Here is a 20,273-nt window from a genome sequence, read left to right as displayed (position 1 = left end):
CCCTGCAACTTCTCCCTCAGCCTTTTGGTCTCTCCTGTTTTGCCAAGGGCCATCTTCTCTTCTTGCAAACTATCCTTGGGGGAAACCCTCTTGCAGCTCTGAAGGAAGAGGGGTGAAAGTGCTGCTAGCGAGGTCGCCGGTGGTTGTAGCGTGACTTGGTGGCCTTCCTTGCACTCCTGCAGACACGCTGCCCGCTGCACAGGGACAAGGAGCAGCTTTTGGAGCAAGCTCTGTTATAAGGCAGCCAGGTTGAATGAAGAGACAGGAGAGGCAATGGCAAGTCGGGAATTCTCCCACCCACGTAGCAGGTACAATGACACCTTCTCCTGCCACCAGAAGACAGCCCAGCTGTTTATTAGTTTCAGTCGCTTACAAAACGCAGAGGCTGTGACCTTTCCATTCAGCTGCAGGAAATCGAGTGGCAGGGATCCCAGCGATTCCACAGCTTGGCCCTGGTTCAGATGGTAGGCTGTGTTAACTGCAGGACACATTTGGAGGTCCTTCCAGTTTCGTGGCTGTGCAGATGTAAACTCACACCAGGGTACCTTCTTCTGGATAAACCAGGCAGACCTCACATCCAACTATTTCTATGCAAGCATTCCCCCCCCCCAACCCTGTTCAGTTAATGTTTATCCATCTGGTAGCAAACTCAGCTAAGAATCATGGCAGTTATATTGCTTAAATCCCACTCTAAGGTGGTTCCATACACTGGTTTGTAATTCTGCTCATCCCAGAGCTGGCTTGGAGAAGAAACACGACTGACTGCTTTGCCTGATGATGCTCCTGTCCTTGCTGACTAATTACTGGGGTGTCCAGCTTAGGCTGAGTGATGAAGACTTGAATACCAAAGCATTCCACAGCCCTGGCTGCAGGCTGGAGAACAGGGGAATACCAGGCAGCAGGCAGGAGACAGGATTCTCACACTGAAACTTTAAGCTCATTTTTTAATCTGGAAGGGAGCAGGGGGATTTCCCACTTGACTGGATGCCTTTTTGCTTCCCATTATGGGGGAATGCAGCTAAATAGTAGCTACCAGGCTCTTTCTTGTTCGTCTGCACTCCTGCAGGAACTTGCATCCTTGGTTCTGTTCCCTTCAAAAACCATTAGGAGGAGGCTTGCAAACCCATTTCACTATGATCTGATTACAAGTCAGAACTTGCTGTATCATCTTTGAAACCCCTCTGTGAGGTGCTCGTGGCCTCAGTGCAGTACTTGACAGAGCTACAGCAAGCATGTGCCCAGCCCTGATCAGCTCTGGGTTTAATTGCTGTTGGAGGCCACGATTAAAGGGTATCGGATCTAATACTTTCTGTGCTGGCAAAACTTAGGCTAAGATTAATAACCTGGTTTTGCCAAATGCATTGAAAAGAGCTAAGGGCCTGCCATGCCCCTGCTTTTCCCCAGGGCTATCAATTTGAAGAATATACAGGTAGCACCCAGAGGAGTGGCTGAGGAATAAAGGGCTTAGGTTATCTTTTGGGGAGAGCGGGAAGGCAGATGTTTGCCTTTTTTTTTGTCAGTAAAATCCAGTCCTTCCTGCTGAATCTAATTTGCTAAGCTCAGGTTTGGATGCTTCTCACATAACTAGGGGTGCTGAAGTGAGCCCCCAAAAGTAAAAGCTTAGGAGCCGTGGGCATCCTCTGCACTTGATCTAGATGGTTATTCAGGCGACCTGCGATCTGAGCTTAAAAGAGTCGAGGTCATTTGTGCTTTAAGACATAAGCTTGAGTACAAGCTCAAGTTCTTTTAAGATAACATGTTACCAAGCAGTGGAAATTACTGGCACACGGTGTTGTGGAGGTTGAAGTGTAAATGCATTAAGGAAAGGCAAGATAAATCAGGACTGGCTTAGCGGCGGCTTTCAAGAACGTTGGGCCAAATGCAAAGTTTGGCTCAGGAAGTTTCCGAGCTGCTGGCTGGCAGAGGTAAAGAGCAGAACTGCTTACTGGCATATTAAGCTTAATGAACCTTTCCTCTAACGTGCTGTGCAAGTCTTATGTTTTTATGTGTGCACACTAAGGGAAGGGCAAGCTGTTATTCCTTACAGCACGGACGAATGACTTCTGACACCCCTGACAGCCTCGCGGGCCAGCGTGGTACCCGTGGTAAAAGCCCCACTGGCAGCAGGGGATTTGGGCTGCTCATTTATCACTTGTGCAGACGTGATCAGAATTCAGCCCGTTCATTTCCTGAAACCACTGGCTCACATCCTGTAGATGCTCAGCCATGCAGTGGGGTGCATCTCTTAGATGAAACCACAGAGGACGAGGCCTTGCAAGACAATACGTACACAGCAGCCACCCCAAAGCCCTGTTCATCGTACGAAGGGTCCGAGGGCCATTTGCCCAGTGTCCTGTCCTTTTTAAGCCTCGTCCTATGCCTTGACAGCCCGCTGTTATTCCAGGCCATAACTTGGAAAGCCTGGGTGAAACGCTAACAGAATATGTTGTGCAAACATAGGGATCTATTAATCAGGCACCAAGTTCCTACAAATGTGGTGGGGAAGAGGTAACTCATCAGAACTAGTATGCTGTAGGACAGGTTTGTGTTTCTAGTACCACCCCTTGGGCGCAGTTTGCTTCTGGTTTGAATCGCAGACCCTCTGCAGCAGTTCATGGGCTGGTCAGGATGTGTCATTTGGCTTTTGTAAGTGGTGTCTGTCCTCGATCTCCAGGCTCTTTTCTGAACCAACAAGCTCTCCTGGCGTCCACTGCTAATTCTGATGGCATGGTTTGGGATTGGTTTGTATTGTAGAGAGAGAGGGGGGGAAGAAGGAAAACCACACACTGGGCACAAATTGCTGCCTAACTTCAGCTGTACAGACCCGGAATGCTTCACTGTATATATTATAGGAACATATGCTTGTGTATGTGTATATAAATGTGTGCATATGCCTGTATGTATATATAGTAACTAGGTATACTGCTGTGTATTTTCACGGCTACCAGCCCTGAGTAGTGTCAGGGACTTTCAGCATGATAGGTATTCTGTATTCAAATAGACAAGGCAATTACTTTAAGATGTTTTGGGTGAGCTAGATAGTAGCAGGAGGGTTGCAGAGATGGAAGAAGCCCTTCCCTTCCCAGATTCAGAAATACACAGGAGACAAACTGCCCCCGTGCTGTGCCATGACAAGCTCTGCGGGATGGTAGGGGAGGCAGAGCAGGGAGCAAACTTGAGTACCAGCATTTGAGTGGAGGAAGGGGCCTCTGCCATCTTCTAGATACTCTGTGCTTCTGTTACGGATTGTAAAGATTATGGAGATGGGTGAAAGTCAGGAGTGCTTCTGCCCTGGCAAGGCACCAGAAGCATATTCCGAATGCAAGCGAAGCGAGGAAATGACCCCCCCACTGACAGGGTGCTGCTGCACTTGTACAGGGAGAGAGACGGCAAAATACTTATCTACCCCAGTCCATCCCATTCACTGAAACCAATGGGACACAAGCCTGTGCTCTGAGCAATCCTGAATGGGAACCTAAATGTCCTCTGCATGCCTTAATAGGCCCCATTCAGCCATCAGCGTAGGAGGTGCATTGCCACTGATTACCACAAAGACTCAGATGTTCTCTTCTCAGCCTGTTCTGACCAGCTGAAGCCACACCAAGCTCACTGGCCAGGCTCATTGCGTTTCCTGGCTGAAGGTAGTTTATAGATGACTTGGATATCACTAGCACACAACTGAGGGAGGAAAATCAATGCTTGCCACACGATTCAAAGGCTGCTGGGTCTGAGGGAGCGATTCTTCTTCGAGCCGGCATGCTCTGAATGAGGCCAGACAACAGAAAGCTCTGACAGCCATTGATTTTTTTGGAGAGAAAGGAGCTGCCTCCTCCTCTGGGTTTGAAAATGAGTTGTTTAAGGGCAAAAATCCATGCTGGCTTGGGGAAGGTGATCGTGGCTGTGCAGAGGCCGCAATGATGAGGCACAGGCAGGCTCCAGCCACTAATGAAGACAATTGAGAGGGGCTGTGCTGGGCACACAGAAGTACTCTACTGTGAGAAACCAGACAGTGAGAACAGATAATGAGAATGAAGAACTTCCTTTGATTATTGCTTCTCGTTTCCTATAATGCAATCTACATCTTTAGAGACAGCCCTGCTGCTACATCTTAGATCCCCTCGCCTCCTCCGCGTGGTTAGAAGATCTTAAGCACTAGTACTGAAAAAGAAAGGTTAACCTGAGTAAGGTAGAACACCAGCCTTTTCTTTCTTCTGACTCGAGTGGTGTTAATGCTGTGTGACACCACGGCAGGTGTGAGCAGAACCATTTCGGATGCACAGCAAAATCTGCCAGGCAGGAACGTGCTCAATGGTACATGGCAGCAGCCAAGATGGTGCTGGGAGGCTGGCTGAGAACGAGAGGGGGGGGTGGCTGACCCCATCCTGGGCTGGTCTTAGATAGGGAATGGGGCAGGACTGCACCTGAGTTTTCTTTTAAAAAACAAGATAGGCGGAATCAAGGTGGAATATTTCTGTGTCTGTGCGCCTAAATACTTCTGGAAAGCCCCGAAGCACCTTTGAAAATAGCTGTTGGATTCACAGACTGTGTCAGACACCACACCAGACTGTAAAAAACCAGAGTGGTAGTTTGGCTTTGGACAAATCGCATGGCATCAGCGTGCTGAGAGCCGGCGCTGCCTTTGAATGCTTCCTACTCAAGTTGTGTGAGGGTTTTTCAAAGCTGGTGAGCGTGGTGCATCTGGGCTGGGATGTGTGAGCGCTCACACATGCCCCTTTCCGCATGGTGGAAACTGAAAAATTGAAAGCTGCTTTGGAAAACAGAAGCTTGTTCCTTCTGTGCTTGCAGTTTCCCTGTCTGTGAAACGGGGATGGCAATAACACTTCTCACCCTCCTGATGGCAAAGCAAGCTGCTGGGAGTTTCTCTGCCCAGCTAAGGCCACAGCAGGCAGGCAGCCATTCACAGGTACCACGGGGTGATGCTTGTACCTGAAACCCCACTCCTCTGCAAGCAGCAGATCAGGGGCACGGGCAGTGGGTACACAAACAGTTAGAGCCAACTAATGGAATCGGACCTTTCAGAAGAGGCAGGATGCACATACACATGTAAAAGGAAAAACCCCACTTCTTGATTACCCCCCCAGAGGAAATGAAATTAGAGAGAGATTAATCCAGATGACCAATGAATGTTCTAATGTGTGGTGGCAGTTTGCAAATGGCAACAGCAAAGGGCCATCAGCAAAGCTCCACCCTGCGCCACAGGGTTTAAACCCCAAATCATTTCAAAGGCCACGAGCTTGTCGTGCGTTTACACGCCTGAGTAATCCCAGTTAAACCCAACAGCCTCACGGATGCATTTGAACTTCAGCATCACGTTTGAATCCTTTGCCAGATTGGCCCCTAAATTCCTCCCGGTTGCCTCCCTGAAGGTGGGGTTCGGCGGGGCAGGCTGGGGCAGCCAGCGTGGTTCCTGGGAGCACACAGATCAAAGGATGCCCTTCCCTCTGCCTGGCGTGCTGCTGCACAGCCCGGAGCTGCCTCACACCTCGAAAGCCACGGGCGTGTTCATACACTCAGGCATACCTTAAACCACTCCTCATCACTGGCAACAACTCTGCCCAGGCCTTGCAGGGTGTAGTTGGGATGCTTCTAGGATTTGCCAATTGTTTTCACACCAACTGCCGGTAACAATAACAAAAAAGCCCCCGTTCTCAGGATTGTTTCATTCCAGCTGAAAACTCTTCTCGGCTTTGACGCATACCTCGAAGCAAAGGGACAATTATCTAGTCACAACATTCAATCCCATTTGCATAACCTCATCCAAATTGTTCAACTGCTTCAAATACTTCTTCTGTGATTAGAGAGATACTCCACAAATAAACTGAGTTGTTCCTGACACTCAGAACTAACGGGTGGCAAGTCAGGGAGAGGTGAAGCATCATGGAGAAAGGATTCCGTGCTTAACATTACTTACGCCCTACCTATGAAACCACAACATTTCATGTCTCTTGCTGACATGAAAGTCACATCAAAGGTCCTGTAAGACCTGGGGATATGGTGCAGCAGAACTGAAGTAGTATTTCGTAGGTGGAAAGTTGGGCTAGATGCCTAGAATCACACCCAAGTGCCACCTAAGAGTGCATTTTAGTGTTAGTTATGGTCTGACAGTGAGTTTGAATTACCGAGATCTAAACCCAGCACTGCAAGAGACTCCTTCTGTCCTTGGGCAAACACCTTGTAATGCTTTTATGCTCGTTGCAGGGTGTTTAATTTGCAGGGACACTGAGCACCAGTTAGTCAAGATTCTCCACAGTGGTTGCTGACTTTAGGTCATCTGTTTTGGACCTCTGAAAAGGGCTTGGCTTCCAGATGTAGCAAAGCACTGGGGTTCCAGGGTTGGCTTCTTCTGGTGAACCAACTCTTGTCCGCCAGGATAAAAACCCACACCAAAACCCAGAAACACAGCTTTCTCCCTTGTGCTAAGCAATGTTTCTTGGTTTGGGTTGGGGTTTTTTAATTTACTTTGGTGATCTGGGGAGAACGGGGTGGGAATCATGCCCTTTTCATGGTCCATATACAACCCCCGTGCCCCATCAATACCACCCCTTGATATTTATTGACATATTTATTTCTATATTTATATATATATATCAGCTCACCCTTTATGTTCCCAATCTTTAACCTATTTACCCTCTGACACACCTGTGAGACAGGGAGTTGCTGCACCCCTCCAACAATGGGCACCTGAAGCCACAAGAAAGGAGCCCCTTGCCCTTGAAGCTGTGCTGCGAGGAACCGATGCAGATGTTTCTTCTCCTAAGCCAGCAGCCGGGCTGCTGGGCAGGCTGCTCTGCACCAGCTCTCGCTGCGCTGCTCGCTTGAGCTTCCTGTTAGATCTGATAATGCTTCCCACTGACCTTTAGCTGTCAGAATGATAAACAGACACTAGTGACCATGTTCTCCCCACTACCCACCCCCCCGCCCAGGCAGGGTTAAGTAAGTAATAGGGGTGTTAGGTGCTCGCATTGGGTGGCAGGCTCTGGGATATGCTGCCCTCAACCCCTCCCACACCCATACCACCACAGTGGCCGTCGGGAAGGGCTGGGGTGATGTGACACCTCAGTGAGCTCCTATGGGTGAAAGGAGGCGGTGGCAGCAGTAACAGCTCCTGCAGCCCGTTTCCGTGTCATCCTACAAGGCCTATCCATTTTTACCCACCCAGCATCACATTTTAGCTGGGTGGTGTCAGCTCTGCCCTTTTAAAGTTCCCTGTGCAGCAGATGGGCCTATCTAAACACCAAGCACAAGCAGAGAAACGGGCAGCTGGTCACCGGAGTCTCCTAGGAGAAGAGGAAAAGGATCGCAGCAGGCTGCCCAGCGCCCTTGGTGAGGCTGACTCACACGAGAGGCCTGGAGAGACACGTTTCTTGTCTTGCTAAAACGCAGCCTCAGCCCAAACCCCACGGGTGCCGCACGAGCAGCAGTTCCTCTCCGTGCAGTGTGCTTTTGGAGGAGCTAAAGCCTTCTGCAAACGGCAGCTGCCAAATGTGGGGAGCCACAGGGGAATCAAACCAACCCCCGGGCACACCGTGCACTTTGGACATGGTGTTCTCCCCCTTGGAATTCCCAAGGGCTTAAAATCTTTTGATCCTGACCAGGATCAGCAGCTTTGGGGCAGGAAGTGGCGGAAGTCAGGGCCTCCGTTGGAAGTTAGTTCCTCTCTCAGAGGCGGCATCTCATGAACTTCTTTGAGAAGCTGGATGACAGAGAATTCCTACAAATGCTGACCTTTCCATTTCCAAGTACAAAACTTTACCGTAGGGAGAAAAGAGGAAATACCACTGGGAAGTGGGTCATATTCTGCCCCCTGCCCATCCCCAATTGCACTATTTTTATCAAACCAAAGCAAGACTTAAAAAACATCCCCCCCATACAGCTGGTTTTGGGCTTGTGTAAGGGGTCTCAGTCGTGCAGCTCACCCCAGGCAGGAGGTCTGCTGTACATGATGGGACTGGCTCTGAGCAGCGAGGGGTTAAAGGCAAGGATAGAGGATGGGTGCCTGTAATCACTGCAATAGGGGAAGGAAACAGCACCAGCTGTCCTATGCCATCTCAGTGCAAGCTACCTGCCCGCTGCAGGGAGCGTGCATGATTTGGGTCTCTGTGGACCCATCCTGACTCATCCTTTCCCCAAGCCTGCTGCGCTTGGGTGACGTGTTTCAGACCCAAATCATCAGGGTACCCGGGAAAGGGGCTGCACCTGTGCTGCCTGGGAAAACATCATTAGGTGCACGAGCCCTGGGAAGCGCTGAGGCCTCCGGCACTCTATGCACACAGCCGTGACTGGTCATGCTGTGGTGTGGAGCTGGACTCACCAATTCTAAAAGGCTCTGTGGTCTTGCACCGCAGACAGGCGAGAAACACCCCAGGTTGATATTTTAATCCCATGGGGCTTTGGTGATGACTTTTATTTCTGCACAGGCTCTTGGCATTACCCAAACTGTTTCTCTAGAGGCAAAGCAGCCAGGCTGTTCCTGGGTAAGACCCTCGGCTGGGGTGTGTACTGGTATCACTCCAGCAGCGTTATGTGGTGCTGGGCTGGTTTATGCTACTGGAGGTTTTGCCCTTTGAAACACGAATGCATTTATGATACAGCTACACTATGGGATGGGGGGAGCAAAGAGATTGCAAAGGGAATATGAACGTGTCTTGTACGGTACAGCTCTAAGTTACATTTATTCCAAGGCTCGTTTCTGTTGCCCATGGACTGGTGTGATTACAAACCAGATCCAATTCTTGTTTTGTTTGAGATTTCTTTGAGCGGTGCCTGGGAGAACTGGCTGCAACTTATCCATGAGTAATACATTGTGATCTGACACTTGCTAGGACTTGGCAGCTACTCTCAGAAAGAAATATTGATCGCAAAGAATAAATTCAATATAATAGTAGAACAAGGGAGCAGGACATCATTGACACCATTTACAGCCTGCGATTCTGGAGCGCCCTTTGTCTCGACTGGATGGCAAATGTTAATTAAGGTGCCCTCTCTGGCATCGAGTGACTGGATATATCGTCTCATTTTAAATTTTTCTGCCTATAAAATGGGAACGATACTTATTTCAGAGCAGCTGTTCCTAACAGTGCTGTTCTGATGCAGCTGTGTATTTCTCCCATCAATCTAACTCGCTGTAACTATGGGTAACGACTGGGAGCAAAGGATTTTGGAGGCAGCGTTGGGATCAGTGCCTGTCAGCGGGAGATGATACTGTCTGCTTCCTCACTCTGGCCTCTCCTTGCTCTTTCTAGCTCCTTTGTAGATTGCCAGCTCTAGGAGCAGGGATGATGCTTTGCTTTTCTGTTTGTACAGCACAACAGGATTGTGGTGTGTTAAAACCAGGCTTCTCCTCACTGGTGCCATGCCAGGGAAAACCAGTGCTAGCATTTCACAGAATCACAGAATATCCTGGGCTGGAAGGGATGTGCTCATGTCAGCACAAGCTTAGGGCTTGGAAGTTTGCGTCATGAAACTGATTCAATCGCTCACAGTAAAAGGAGGAACTGCTTAGAAGAAAACCGGTACTGCTTTATCTATTTCAGGTATTTCCAACGCCATTTAACACATTCCCCTCCCTTCATGCTCAGTAGAAACATATCAAACATCTCGGCCATTCAAGAGAAGCACCTGCTCAAGGGCTTTGCTCAATCAGGCTGCTAATGAGATTTATGTCATTTAAGAACTCGCTGTATTTCACTAGGTAGAAGAGAGAGAAAATAGGCATTTTTACAAATCAGGAGATGAAAAGCCTCTCTGAAACATATCCACCTCTACACTGGCAATTATTTCAAAGTCACCAACCACAAATGATCAATTCTGCACTATCACCAATGACAGGGCCCAGCTAGCCCTGCATGAAAGGAAGAACAGTGGCCCTTGCCTTGTGTTTGGTAATAGCTGTGGGGGGTGATGGGCATGAGTGAAAAGCAAGCTAAAACCTCTTTCCATGTTGGGCTGTGAAAGGCCAGGGTGTTTGCCAATGCCTGAGCTTCGGGTATGCCTCAGCGCTTCCAGCACAGAAGAAGAGAGATCCCAATGTTTTGCTCAGCTTGACCCCCCATATAACCCCCCACTAGCATCTTCATCCTGATCTCCTGCTGACGGGGACTGGCCTGTGAGGTATTCCCGAGACTTCAGTCCCAAGGACTTGAGTCTGGTGTGTATCTGGGGAAGGGAAAGACATCAAAGGCATCTCCCATCACTCCTTCCGGGTTCCAGTTTGGAATGGCTGGCTTTCTGTTTCGGTTTTATGCTGGCAGGTTTTTTCCTGGGTGACAGAAACTGCTCAGGTCCTGACATTATCCACCAGGATGCTGTTGTACCTGCACGTGCAGCTCTGCTCTCCGTGACTACCTTTATCCTTCTGGGAATCCTTGTGGGGGAAAACGAAGGGAAGGCTGAGGCTTCCCGGGGAACAGAGGAGTCGTGACTCCTGCTCTGTCGGAACGCGAGACCGACAGCCCTTAGCTGCACACTGGGAGCGGTGGGTGTTTCAGAGGTGCCTTACAGAGCACCTATGGCTGTTGGTGCTTGTCAGAGCTTCAGGAGGACTTGAAAGGGCAGCACCTGTGGCTTCTGAACATAGACAAGAGGTACAAGATGTCCAAACCACTGTGGTTGCCCACTGCTTTGCTGTGGTGACTTCAGCAATTCCCTCAACCCGTCCCATTAGTCCTTGCTGCTGTTTTTTTCCCCTCCCCGCTTTACCCTGCTCTCTAGGTCCACTCTTTGTGCACGTAGGATGCGTCGGGGACAGAATAATGCCGAGCAAAGCCAAGGCCTGTCCTTTTCCGGCCTGTTTATGTAGGGGGTGAGTAAGACACAGGCGCTGTGTCGCTCCCCATTGTAACGCACAAAGCCCACAGCGAGCCTTGGTGATGGAATCCAAAACACTGTCAGCTGCTGAACTACAGCTCTTTTGATGACTCTGCTTGTTGAGGATAATTAGACTGGTGCAGTACAGACACACACACGGATGTCTCTATTCTTTCTGCAGTTGCAGAGCACATGCTGTGAATCCACTACGAGCGCCAGTTAAAACCTAGGGCAACGTTTCCAAGTGTGAGCAAGGCTCGGCAGTCTGAGTTCCACCTTCAAAGGCAACGTAAAAACCCAACTCTCGTCAGGAGACGGCAGGGTCAGCCCATGACTTTTAGCACCAAATCTGATACTTGCTTATTTTTTTCCCCTGAAACTTTTGCTCGTGATCTTTCAGGGAGCAGGACTGCCCCCCATTCTCCCCTCCAGCTTCTGTCAGTGTATTTATTCAGGAGGTCCCGCGGGCTGGCAGCACCGTTTGAGCACAGGCTCTTGCATAGCAAAGTGGCAGTGGTAATCTAGGGGTAAACTTCCAGAGGGCTTTATAAGGAAATGCCACAGAAACGGGCCAACACACTGCCACTGCCACCAAGGCGGGAGAATAATCAGCATTTTATGCAAACAAGGCTCTGTTCAGATAGTCCATGCTGGATATCTGGAATCATGAGCGTCTTGACTGAGTCTTTGTCTTGAGAATCTCGTTGGTAAATTTACACTGGCTCCTGACAGCACTATCAGGTCTGTAAGTGAGTGAGAGAGAAGAAGGGACAGAGAAGGAAAAGATAACATTGGTATCTGCATCCCCTGAAACCGATACGTAGCTTGAGAGGGAACTGTGTGCTAAGGATCAAGCTATTCACTTCATGGGGTTCTGACATGGAAGGCGCAAAGTCATTTTTCAGGCTCTGTGTGTGACGTGTGGGGTCTGGCTGCACTTTCTGAAGCTCCTCTCCTTGCTAGTGTAGATGGTAGGATGAAGCTCAGGACCTTCGCTCCAAGACCAAAAAATAAAACAAACATCACAGAGACAGAAGCAGAAGCAAATGTCTTCTTGTCACAATGCCATTCTCATACCGAAACCAATGAAGACCAGGGAACTTTCTGACAGTGCGTATGGTGTTTGCCAAAGTCAGGGAGCCCTGACAAACACTCCTCAGAAACACAGGAATTGCTGTCTTCTGGCTGACTTACACTGACATGGGAACTCACTGCCTACGGGGATGCTACTCAGACATTCCAGTATGGGATCCCAGTGAAGCACAGTGGGTGAAGGCACTATAAAGCTGGGTTGGTTTTTTGCTCCCTGAACACGTGCGAGCTTGCTTTCTGGGCAGCTCTAGCACTTACACAGCAAGTACTGCAGTGACTCACTGACCTTGGCTCTACCGTGAGCAATCTCTGTGTAGGGATGCTCTGTCCTTCAACAATTTTCTCAGTGTTTATGGCCAAAGCATTTTCTCTGTCTGTATCAGACCTGAATATCTGATTGTTCCGCTTCTCCAGTGTATCAGATGTCATTAATGGGAGTTATGTATGCCATGCCCTGAATCACCGAGGTAATATGGAGTGCTACGGCTGCCCATATCATTGCAGAGCGTGATCTTATCACAGGAGTGACTTCTTTAGCCTCTGATAAGAGAAGGTCTCTCTCTCTCCATCTCAGAATTTCATACAGTGTCACGGAAATAGATGTCCTACTTAGACCAGATATCTGAGTCTTGTGATTAACCTAGCAGACTGCAGCTCGTACTGATTTAGGCGCAAGGGCCAGCCTAACTACAGATCTGACATACATATATCTGAACTTCTCCATGCCTCAGTTTCCAGGCTCTGCAGTGGAAACGGTAAGCCCGCCACGTTTTATCACTTTAGATCTTTAAATTAAGGAACTGTCTGATAGAGACCTCCCCCACACCACAGACAACAGAGCTGCTGTCACGTAACAGCCTGGACGCTGCAGTCACCACCTCTCAGTCCCGTGGCAGAAAACTGCAATAAAGCCAGTGAACAAGAAGCAAATAATCCCTGTGCAGAGCAGGCATGGGACTCGGTGCCGAGCCTACGTCTGCTCGAGCCTTCCTCCAGTGCAGCTCCCTGGCTGCTGCTGACTCAAGTGCAGCGTCCCCGCCACGCAGACCTGCTGGGTCCCTTCCAGCCCAGATGTACGGGATCACTCGGAGGCCTCAGTGCTGGACCTGGGAGCTGCAATACACGAACCAGGCCGGTTAATTGCTCAAACTGTTGCTCAAGTTACAGCGCAGAATCTCATCCGTTAAACCCTGCTGTGGTCAGGGACCTGCCCGCTTCCCCCCTCACAACCCCCCTGCCAAAGCTTTGGCAGGCACATCGAAAGGGGGGGGTCACAGCAGGGGAAGCAGGTCTTGTCCAAGTGATCCCACCAAAGGGCCCACCTCTAGCAAGTTCTTCCTCTGACATTATCTGCAGGGTGTCAGTGGGTCACAAGCCCTTCCTACAAAGCTGCTGCATAGAAACATCCATCTGTCTGACAGCTGAGACACAGTACTGGAAATGGATGTGTCTCACTGAGACAGTTTCTCTACTGCATAGTCCAGTGGCTCTGTCCAAGCCCAAGCCTGCAGTCTTGGATGATGGGTACAGACAGGGCATCAGGGCAAGCTTCTGCTTCAGACCTTGTGGCTACACCACCACCTGGATTTTCTCTTCAGTAGCTGAAGATTTCCTCCAGTGCTGTTAACAAACTTGGAAATCCACCTTCAATCCTGAACCATCGCTTCAAGAAACACTTCTGTCCCTCTGCTTCCTCGCTTGGGATGGGGCATCCCTCCATACCCTGGGCCAGTGCAAAGTCACCGTGAAACACAGAAACCCATCTAAAGCTCAGGCTTAAGTGGGACTTACGGGATGTCTAGGCTGTGGGCTGGTCCCTTCTAGCAGCCTGACTTTCAGCCAAGAGCATTTGCAGAAAACTAATACCCTGAAGACAAGGCTGTGGAGGGATGGAAACCACTTCAAAACCAAGAGATTATCTACACTGCTTTTTTTTCCATGTAGTATTTTCCCAAATCCAGCTCAAACCCTAGAGGAACGAGAGACTTCACAGCCCTTCTGGGCTGAAACACTGCGATGTTGCTAAGTCTGTTACTAGGCAAAACATATTTTAGCAGCCTACAAAACATTTTCAAAACAGAAGAGAAGATTTTACTATTTGTAAACTGGTTCAGAGCTTCTTTTCTTTGAGAATAATGCAATTCCTAATGCTCCAGGATTCTCATAGCTACTGAGAAAGCAAATGGAAAGTGGACTGGCTCGGTTCTATCCAGGACCAGGGGAAATGTGTGGCACAGGCACTGTGAATTAACCCCTCTTCATGCCCATGAACACAGTGTTAATCCCAGGTGGTCTGTGGTGGGAAATGCATGCAGTGTAGGGGAAGCAGTGAAGTCAATTCACGGTAAATCATATGATGTTTCTGACTCTCCCATTTGTAGGAGGGAGAAGTGTCCTCAGTGATGTCTAGCATCAGTAGACCCACCCAGGAACACAGCATTACACATCGAACCAATGTTACACCCCTGTCTGTAGAAGATGGTCCCCCTTTTCCCAGGCTGGGAGGATGGGAAGGAACCTGAGGTCAGTTTTGGAAAGCTTTGTCACCCATGTCACAAGAACAACGCTTGTTTCTTACACTTACCACACAATTTAAGTGCTCTGCTTAGGGACAGTGATTTACTCAGTTGGAGTAACTGCAGGGGCCAGAGAATTATCTTCATTTTTCTAGGTCTGGATCTCCTCTGAATCGGTACCTTGGGGCTGTGGCTTGTTGTGCACAGAAACTCAAGTAACGCTTTAAATGTTATAAATGTATATATATCTGTGCCCATATGGACAGCCAGAATGAAAACAGGATCTTTTCCTCATACCAAAATTTTAATGTTCTGGTTTCAAGGATGTATTGGAGGAGTTTAAATCCTCATGTGAAGCTTTTAGAACTGTGAATCACTGTTTTCTGCACCATGTAGACTAGAGGGTTTCAACTGCTTGCCCCTGTGTTAGGTCCCATTACTTAAGTTTGGTTGAAGGCTTTTTCCCACCCTGAAAAAAACCAAGCATCACCTTTGCCTGCTTTCCTTCTTTAAATCTGGAACTCCTTGGGATAGGGACGGCCTCCTCCTGCCTGACTAGACAGCATGTAATTTAACAGGCTAATTGCAAAATAAAAGAGTAATGATTGTGTGCTGACAAGAGAAAGAAACACTAAACCCAGAACAGAACAGCTCTTTGCAGTAATAGTCCAAAGCGATGACATGCTGCAGCAGTTTGAGCAATTGCCATCCGCCAGCATCCAAAGGTGCTTTGTACATCGCCGCATCCCCATGTCATCCAGGGCAGCTCAGCTGACAAGGATTTAGAGGGAAACTGGGGAGCAACCTCCAGGGTTTCAGCCTGGAAGCTTTTTTCCTTGGTGGGATTTGGCCATCAGCGGAGCTCTGTTATTTCAATAGCTGCTTTCGATTTACCTTAGCTCTGAAAGGAAGGAGACGTCCTTCTCTGATGGACCCTCTACCCCAAAAGCCACGTGCAGGATGGGCAAATAAAGGCTCATTTAATTGATTTGAGCAAAAGGCCCATGTGGCAGTTTTGCATTTGATACCTGAAGCGCAAATGCCTGTGGCATCCTCACTACTGGTTTCAGCCTGGCTCGTCTAATTTTCTCCCTTTACCTGAGCTAGTTAATGCTAACCATCCAGTAATACTTGGAAAATCATATTTTGTCTTTTGCCTTTGATTATTTTAGCATACATGGGGTGGAAGTGGCTTGCCTGGTGTAACCCAGAACCAGGAAAATAAATTTAACGTGAGAAACCCCAGCTCCTGTCAGCAGTGCAAGCTCAGGGCCGTCCTGGCCATCTGAGCTCTTACTGCTGGTAAAGCCTGTCAGCGCCGAGAAGTATTGTCAGATAATTAACAGTTTCAGTTCTGAAGAGGCAAAAGCTGACCAGGTAGGGGTAGGGGCGTGAGGTAGGTGAAGTTACTCAAGCTGCAAGTTAGGCTACATGAGTCCTCCCCAGGATCTCGATACCATCTTGATACCACATCCAAAAACAGCACTCACATGATCTCCAGGGAGCTTCTGTGTCTCTTTCCCCACTGTCCCTTGCCCCAGCCAAGCCCCCCAGCTCTAGTGAGATGCTTCAAGGCTGCTGATGCCAACAGTGATGGCAGTTTGTGACATGCCTGACAGACTAGTCTGACAACTCAGAGCTTTGTTTTTGCATAAGCCACCCAAACAGATGGTCACCACTTCTAAGCATCAGCCTGGCTTGTGTCTGTACGTGGGTTCTACAGGCAGAGATCCGAAATCCCTCTGTCTCCTGCTCTAAGTGTGGTACTGGGGTAGGAAACAGGCAGGAGAGTTTTGGGAAAAGGCTCAAAAGGGCTTTAGTCTAAAGCTACTTCTCAAGGATGCCTTTGGGAGACGGGGTGCTTTTGCCTCCTCGGCAACTGGGAAATCCCTCTGGCTTGCACCTGCAGGGTAATACACTCTGGGTTAAACAGCAGGTTCTGGGCAGTAGTGACCTTTAGGGAATGAATGTCCTTCAGCCGTGGCCATCCCACCTCCCATGCTTCTGACCTGTGTGCTCACCTTGGGCCCTCTGTGCCAGTACTCAGTCGCCTGGTTTTATTTCCACTCTGCTTCTTATCTGAGTTTTAATGACAAATTACTTGCAGTATTTCTCACTCAGCTGCCCCCTCGGACCAGTAAAGTGTGCCCCTCCCAGCAGGCAGCCACAGCATTGGGCAAACAGAGTGTTATCACAGTATCTTGAACTTACTCTCCAGACAGTTTTACCTGGCTGGTTGGTTTTACTATTTGCAGTGAGTACTTCTTGCAATCAGGGCTCTTCTACCCCTTTCCCTGGCTTGCTCTCAGTGTTTAACCTTGCGTATCTTGTGTGATGAAGCTCTGGGTCCATTTTTGTCCCACATTGGCATATTCTTGGGTTAGAACAGGGACCGGTTCCTCAGCTAACGGTTCTCTACGACTGATGCTGCCTTGTCAGCCTTGATGGCACTGTTGTACAGGTTATCACTAGTTTCATTCAGGGTATTGAGCTGGTTTTTTTCTCTAGCTACGCTGGAAGATGCACATCTGCTTCTTCCAAATGAGCAGAGCATGAAGTCACCCGGCTGCCTTTGCAGGCTCTGTCTGTAAGTGCCGTACGCTGATTTTGACAGGGAGCTACTGGTAGGCATAAGGAGAGCTAAGTAGGACAATGGCAAACACACATTGGATTTCCTGTATGTGCTTGGGCATCCACTGCAAGCTCATGAATTCAGGGGTGACACACGACCTTAAAACTGCATGTGTGTGTTTGTAAATAAACCCTGCACTGGGACAGAACCACCAAGTCCTGATGGATATCGAGGGCAAAAGGAAAACTTAAGCAGATCAGGGCATTGCCCAAACCCCCACTGGTTTTACCTGCGCCCTAAAGCACACGGTCCCACTTCAGGAGTCACTACGTTTAAAACTGGGAGAGCCATTATGAAGTTATCATTAGGTTGCTGCCTAATTAATTTAAAGCGTAAGGACATGCAGGGAGAGTACACCGGGGCATTGCTAAATCGGGCAAGAGAACCCTGTCGCTTTGGACTACGGATATTTTCTCCTATTGCTCTGTTCCTTTTCGGTTGACTTGTACAGGGATGAAAGAAACATCTCCCGGGCGACCGAGTTAGCCCGGGTAATTGCGCCAAAGGCTACCTATTATCCGGGCACGGGGGCGAAGGGCTCCGACTGCAACCGGCGGTGCAAGAAATCGCCTCCCTGCCCATGCCAAACTTTGCGGGCAGTGCAGGAGGGCTGCTCCGGGTCCTTCAGCACCCCGGCTCCGCGCTGCGCCCCGGGACGGCTCCTGCCGCGCCCCCCCTTAACCCCCCCCGCCCCATCCCCGGTAGCTCGCCCTCCGGAGCCGGGCCGGCGCTCCTGCCTTGGCTGCTGCGGCCGCCGGGAGACGCGACCCGGCGCATCCCTCGGCCCGCGCAGCATCCTCGGCCGCGCCGCCCCGGGAGCGCATCCCCCCCTCCGCCGCTCGCATCCCCCGGCGGCCGGAGCTCCCTCCCTCCCGCCGGCCCGGCTCCGTGCCGTGCCGCGCCGCCTGCCCGCGGCCGTCTGGAGCGGCGGAGCAGAAAGGCGCCCGTCGCTTCTCGCCGCCGTAAAACGAAAGGGGGAAGAGCCGCGGGGTTGGGGGGGGGGGGGGGAGGAAAAAAAAGGGGCCGTGCGGCGACTTACGCCCGGGCTTTGGGGAAGCCCATCGACAGCAGGATCTCCAGCGACGAGCCATGTTTGATGGTCCCCGCGCGGTGCTGCCGGTTCCGCCGGGGGATGACTTTGCTGTACAGCTCCTCTTTGGCAGCCATGGCGTGCGGTGCGGGCTGCCCGCGCTGGGCCATCACGCAGCCATCGCCGCCCGCGCAGGGCCATGCACACCCGCAGCGCCCAGCGCCCCGCCGGGGGCCGGGGCAGGGCCGCAGCCGCCGCCGCCCCCCTCTCCCCGTCCCCCGCCCCGCCGCGCCGCGCCCACCCGCGGCCCCGGCCGCCGCCACACGTGCGCGCCCCGCGCAGCCCACGCCGCCACCGGCGACTCGGCGGAGGAGCAGCGAGGAGGAGAAGCCACCCGCGCCGCGGCCCCGCGCAGCCCGCCCCCGCTCTTAAAGCCGCCTCCGGGAGGGCGGGTGCAGCCCCGGCGCGGAGCGGCAGCCCCGGCCCCACGCCGACTTCGGGGGGCTTGGGGTACCCACCCTCCGCGGGGGGAGGCGGCGAGCGGTGCGGAGGGAGGGATGGAACGGGGTTGGGGGGGGGGATGCGCTGAGCGGGGCCGCTGCGGGAGCGGATGAGGCTTCCTTGGAACAAACGCACGCACGTGCACGGTTATTTTGGGGTGTTTTTTTGGAGGAAGAAGCCCTGCGCGGGGCTGACATGGCTCTGCGGGAGAGAGAGCGGGGATTGGGAGGGGGGGTGACACGGACCCGGTGCTCGGCGTGAAAACACTGCGACGTGAGGGGCTCCGTCCGCCACTTGACGCCGCTTTGATGTGGTAGCACTTGGTGGTTAAAGTCGGCGCGGTTAGAGGCAAAAGCGCTCCAAAATATTACACCCACCCTCCTCTTTCCCCCCTCCCGGGGCCGATGCTGTGTTTCTGCATCATTCTCATCGCTCCCCAGGCCCTGGCTCGGGCTACGGCCCTTCCCCGTGCACGGTCAGCTGTGACACAGCTCCTCTCCCCTGCTCGCCTCCCACGCAAAAGCCGCTGGGTTCCTATGGGCTGGGTGGGACAAATACTGCAGCTTTCTTCCTCACCGGATTTCAGTTTGGATTTCAGTCCGGTATGTAAACCAAGGGGATTATACATGTTGAGAGGCATCCTTCTTCCCTGGCTTTTTTTTCTTCCTTCCTCCACCGCACACCCCACCGCCTCTCCCCTTTCCTCTCTGCTTCTCAGGATGAGCAGATGCCACTGCTGATCTTCCCAGCCGTGGAGAGCAGCGTGAACTTCCAGTCCCAGGAATAAAGAAGAAGCATCGAGCGGTGTTTTTCAGAAGTACAATAGTTTATGTTGGGGAAGGAAAGCGGCGTTGGCAATGGCAAAGCTATCACCACATCTATTATTGCTAGCGTTAGGGAAAACAAACAGAGATGAGGAGGTGAGAAATATCCCCTCCTAGCTACCCACTCATTCCCCTCCCCTGGCGGATAGCTTTCTGCTGCTTTATCTGAAGGGGTGATGGGAAAGGGCCGCACGCTGCCATCAGCTCCCCCGAGCTACACTGGGGTCTGTGTTCCCCCAGGACAACAGGCCGGCAAGTCATCCTCGCACTGGCTGAACTAACAAACGCCACGAGGAATGAGAGCTCCAGAAGGACGCTGCACAAAGCGCTACTTGTTCGTCCCTTGAAGCCGCTGTTAACTCCCTTGATGTTGCTGAGGCACCGATTCTTTCGTTTACCCCCACTAATAATTGGCAAGAACTTCATTAAAGATGGTGGGTGAAACTGTGAGGGGTTTAGTCACAGATCTCAGCTGCCTTGGACATTTTGCAGCCACGAAATCAGGATCGGGCACCCAATCCATGCCACTTTAACGAGGGAAGGAGGGTTGAGGATTATTAATACCAATATTTACACCGAACCATGCATTGCAAGAGCCCCAGAAGCCTTTGTCTCCAGCCATCCCATCCCCAGCCACGCTAGGAGCACCGCAGAGATGCAGCTAGTTCTGGACCTGTGAAAGGGGACGATGAAAATCCTAAATTAGCACCGACCCTGCACCCCTGCCACCTGAAGAAGCACTGCAGGCAGTTCCCAGGAGAGCCTGATCACTGGGCAGGGATCTGTGGCCACCAGCAATCTGTGAGGACTCGTGTGTTTTGCCTCAGCTCGACACGCTTCGCTCCTGCGTG

General features: G+C 51.0%; 1 protein-coding gene across 1 annotated transcript in view; it reads right to left on the bottom strand.

Annotated features, from left to right (window-relative positions):
- The window catches only part of UBASH3B (ubiquitin associated and SH3 domain containing B), a gene marked incomplete at both ends in the record, with an annotated part of 60,712 nt that extends 42,445 nt beyond the window's left edge, over nt 1-18,267 (bottom strand). The window contains one exon of the mRNA XM_084274846.1: nt 18,107-18,267. Coding sequence (XP_084130972.1) covers nt 18,107-18,267 — 161 coding nt within the window. The remainder of the gene's footprint in view (nt 1-18,106) is intronic.
- Between the last annotated feature and the right edge of the window lie 2,006 nt (nt 18,268-20,273).

The sequence above is a fragment of the Gallinula chloropus genome, assembly GCF_964237585.1.
Source record: "Gallinula chloropus genome assembly, chromosome: 24".
Classification (NCBI taxonomy): Eukaryota; Metazoa; Chordata; class Aves; order Gruiformes; family Rallidae; genus Gallinula; species Gallinula chloropus.
Note: the sequence above shows the minus strand (reverse complement) of the source record. Positions and strands in the feature narration are given on the sequence as shown.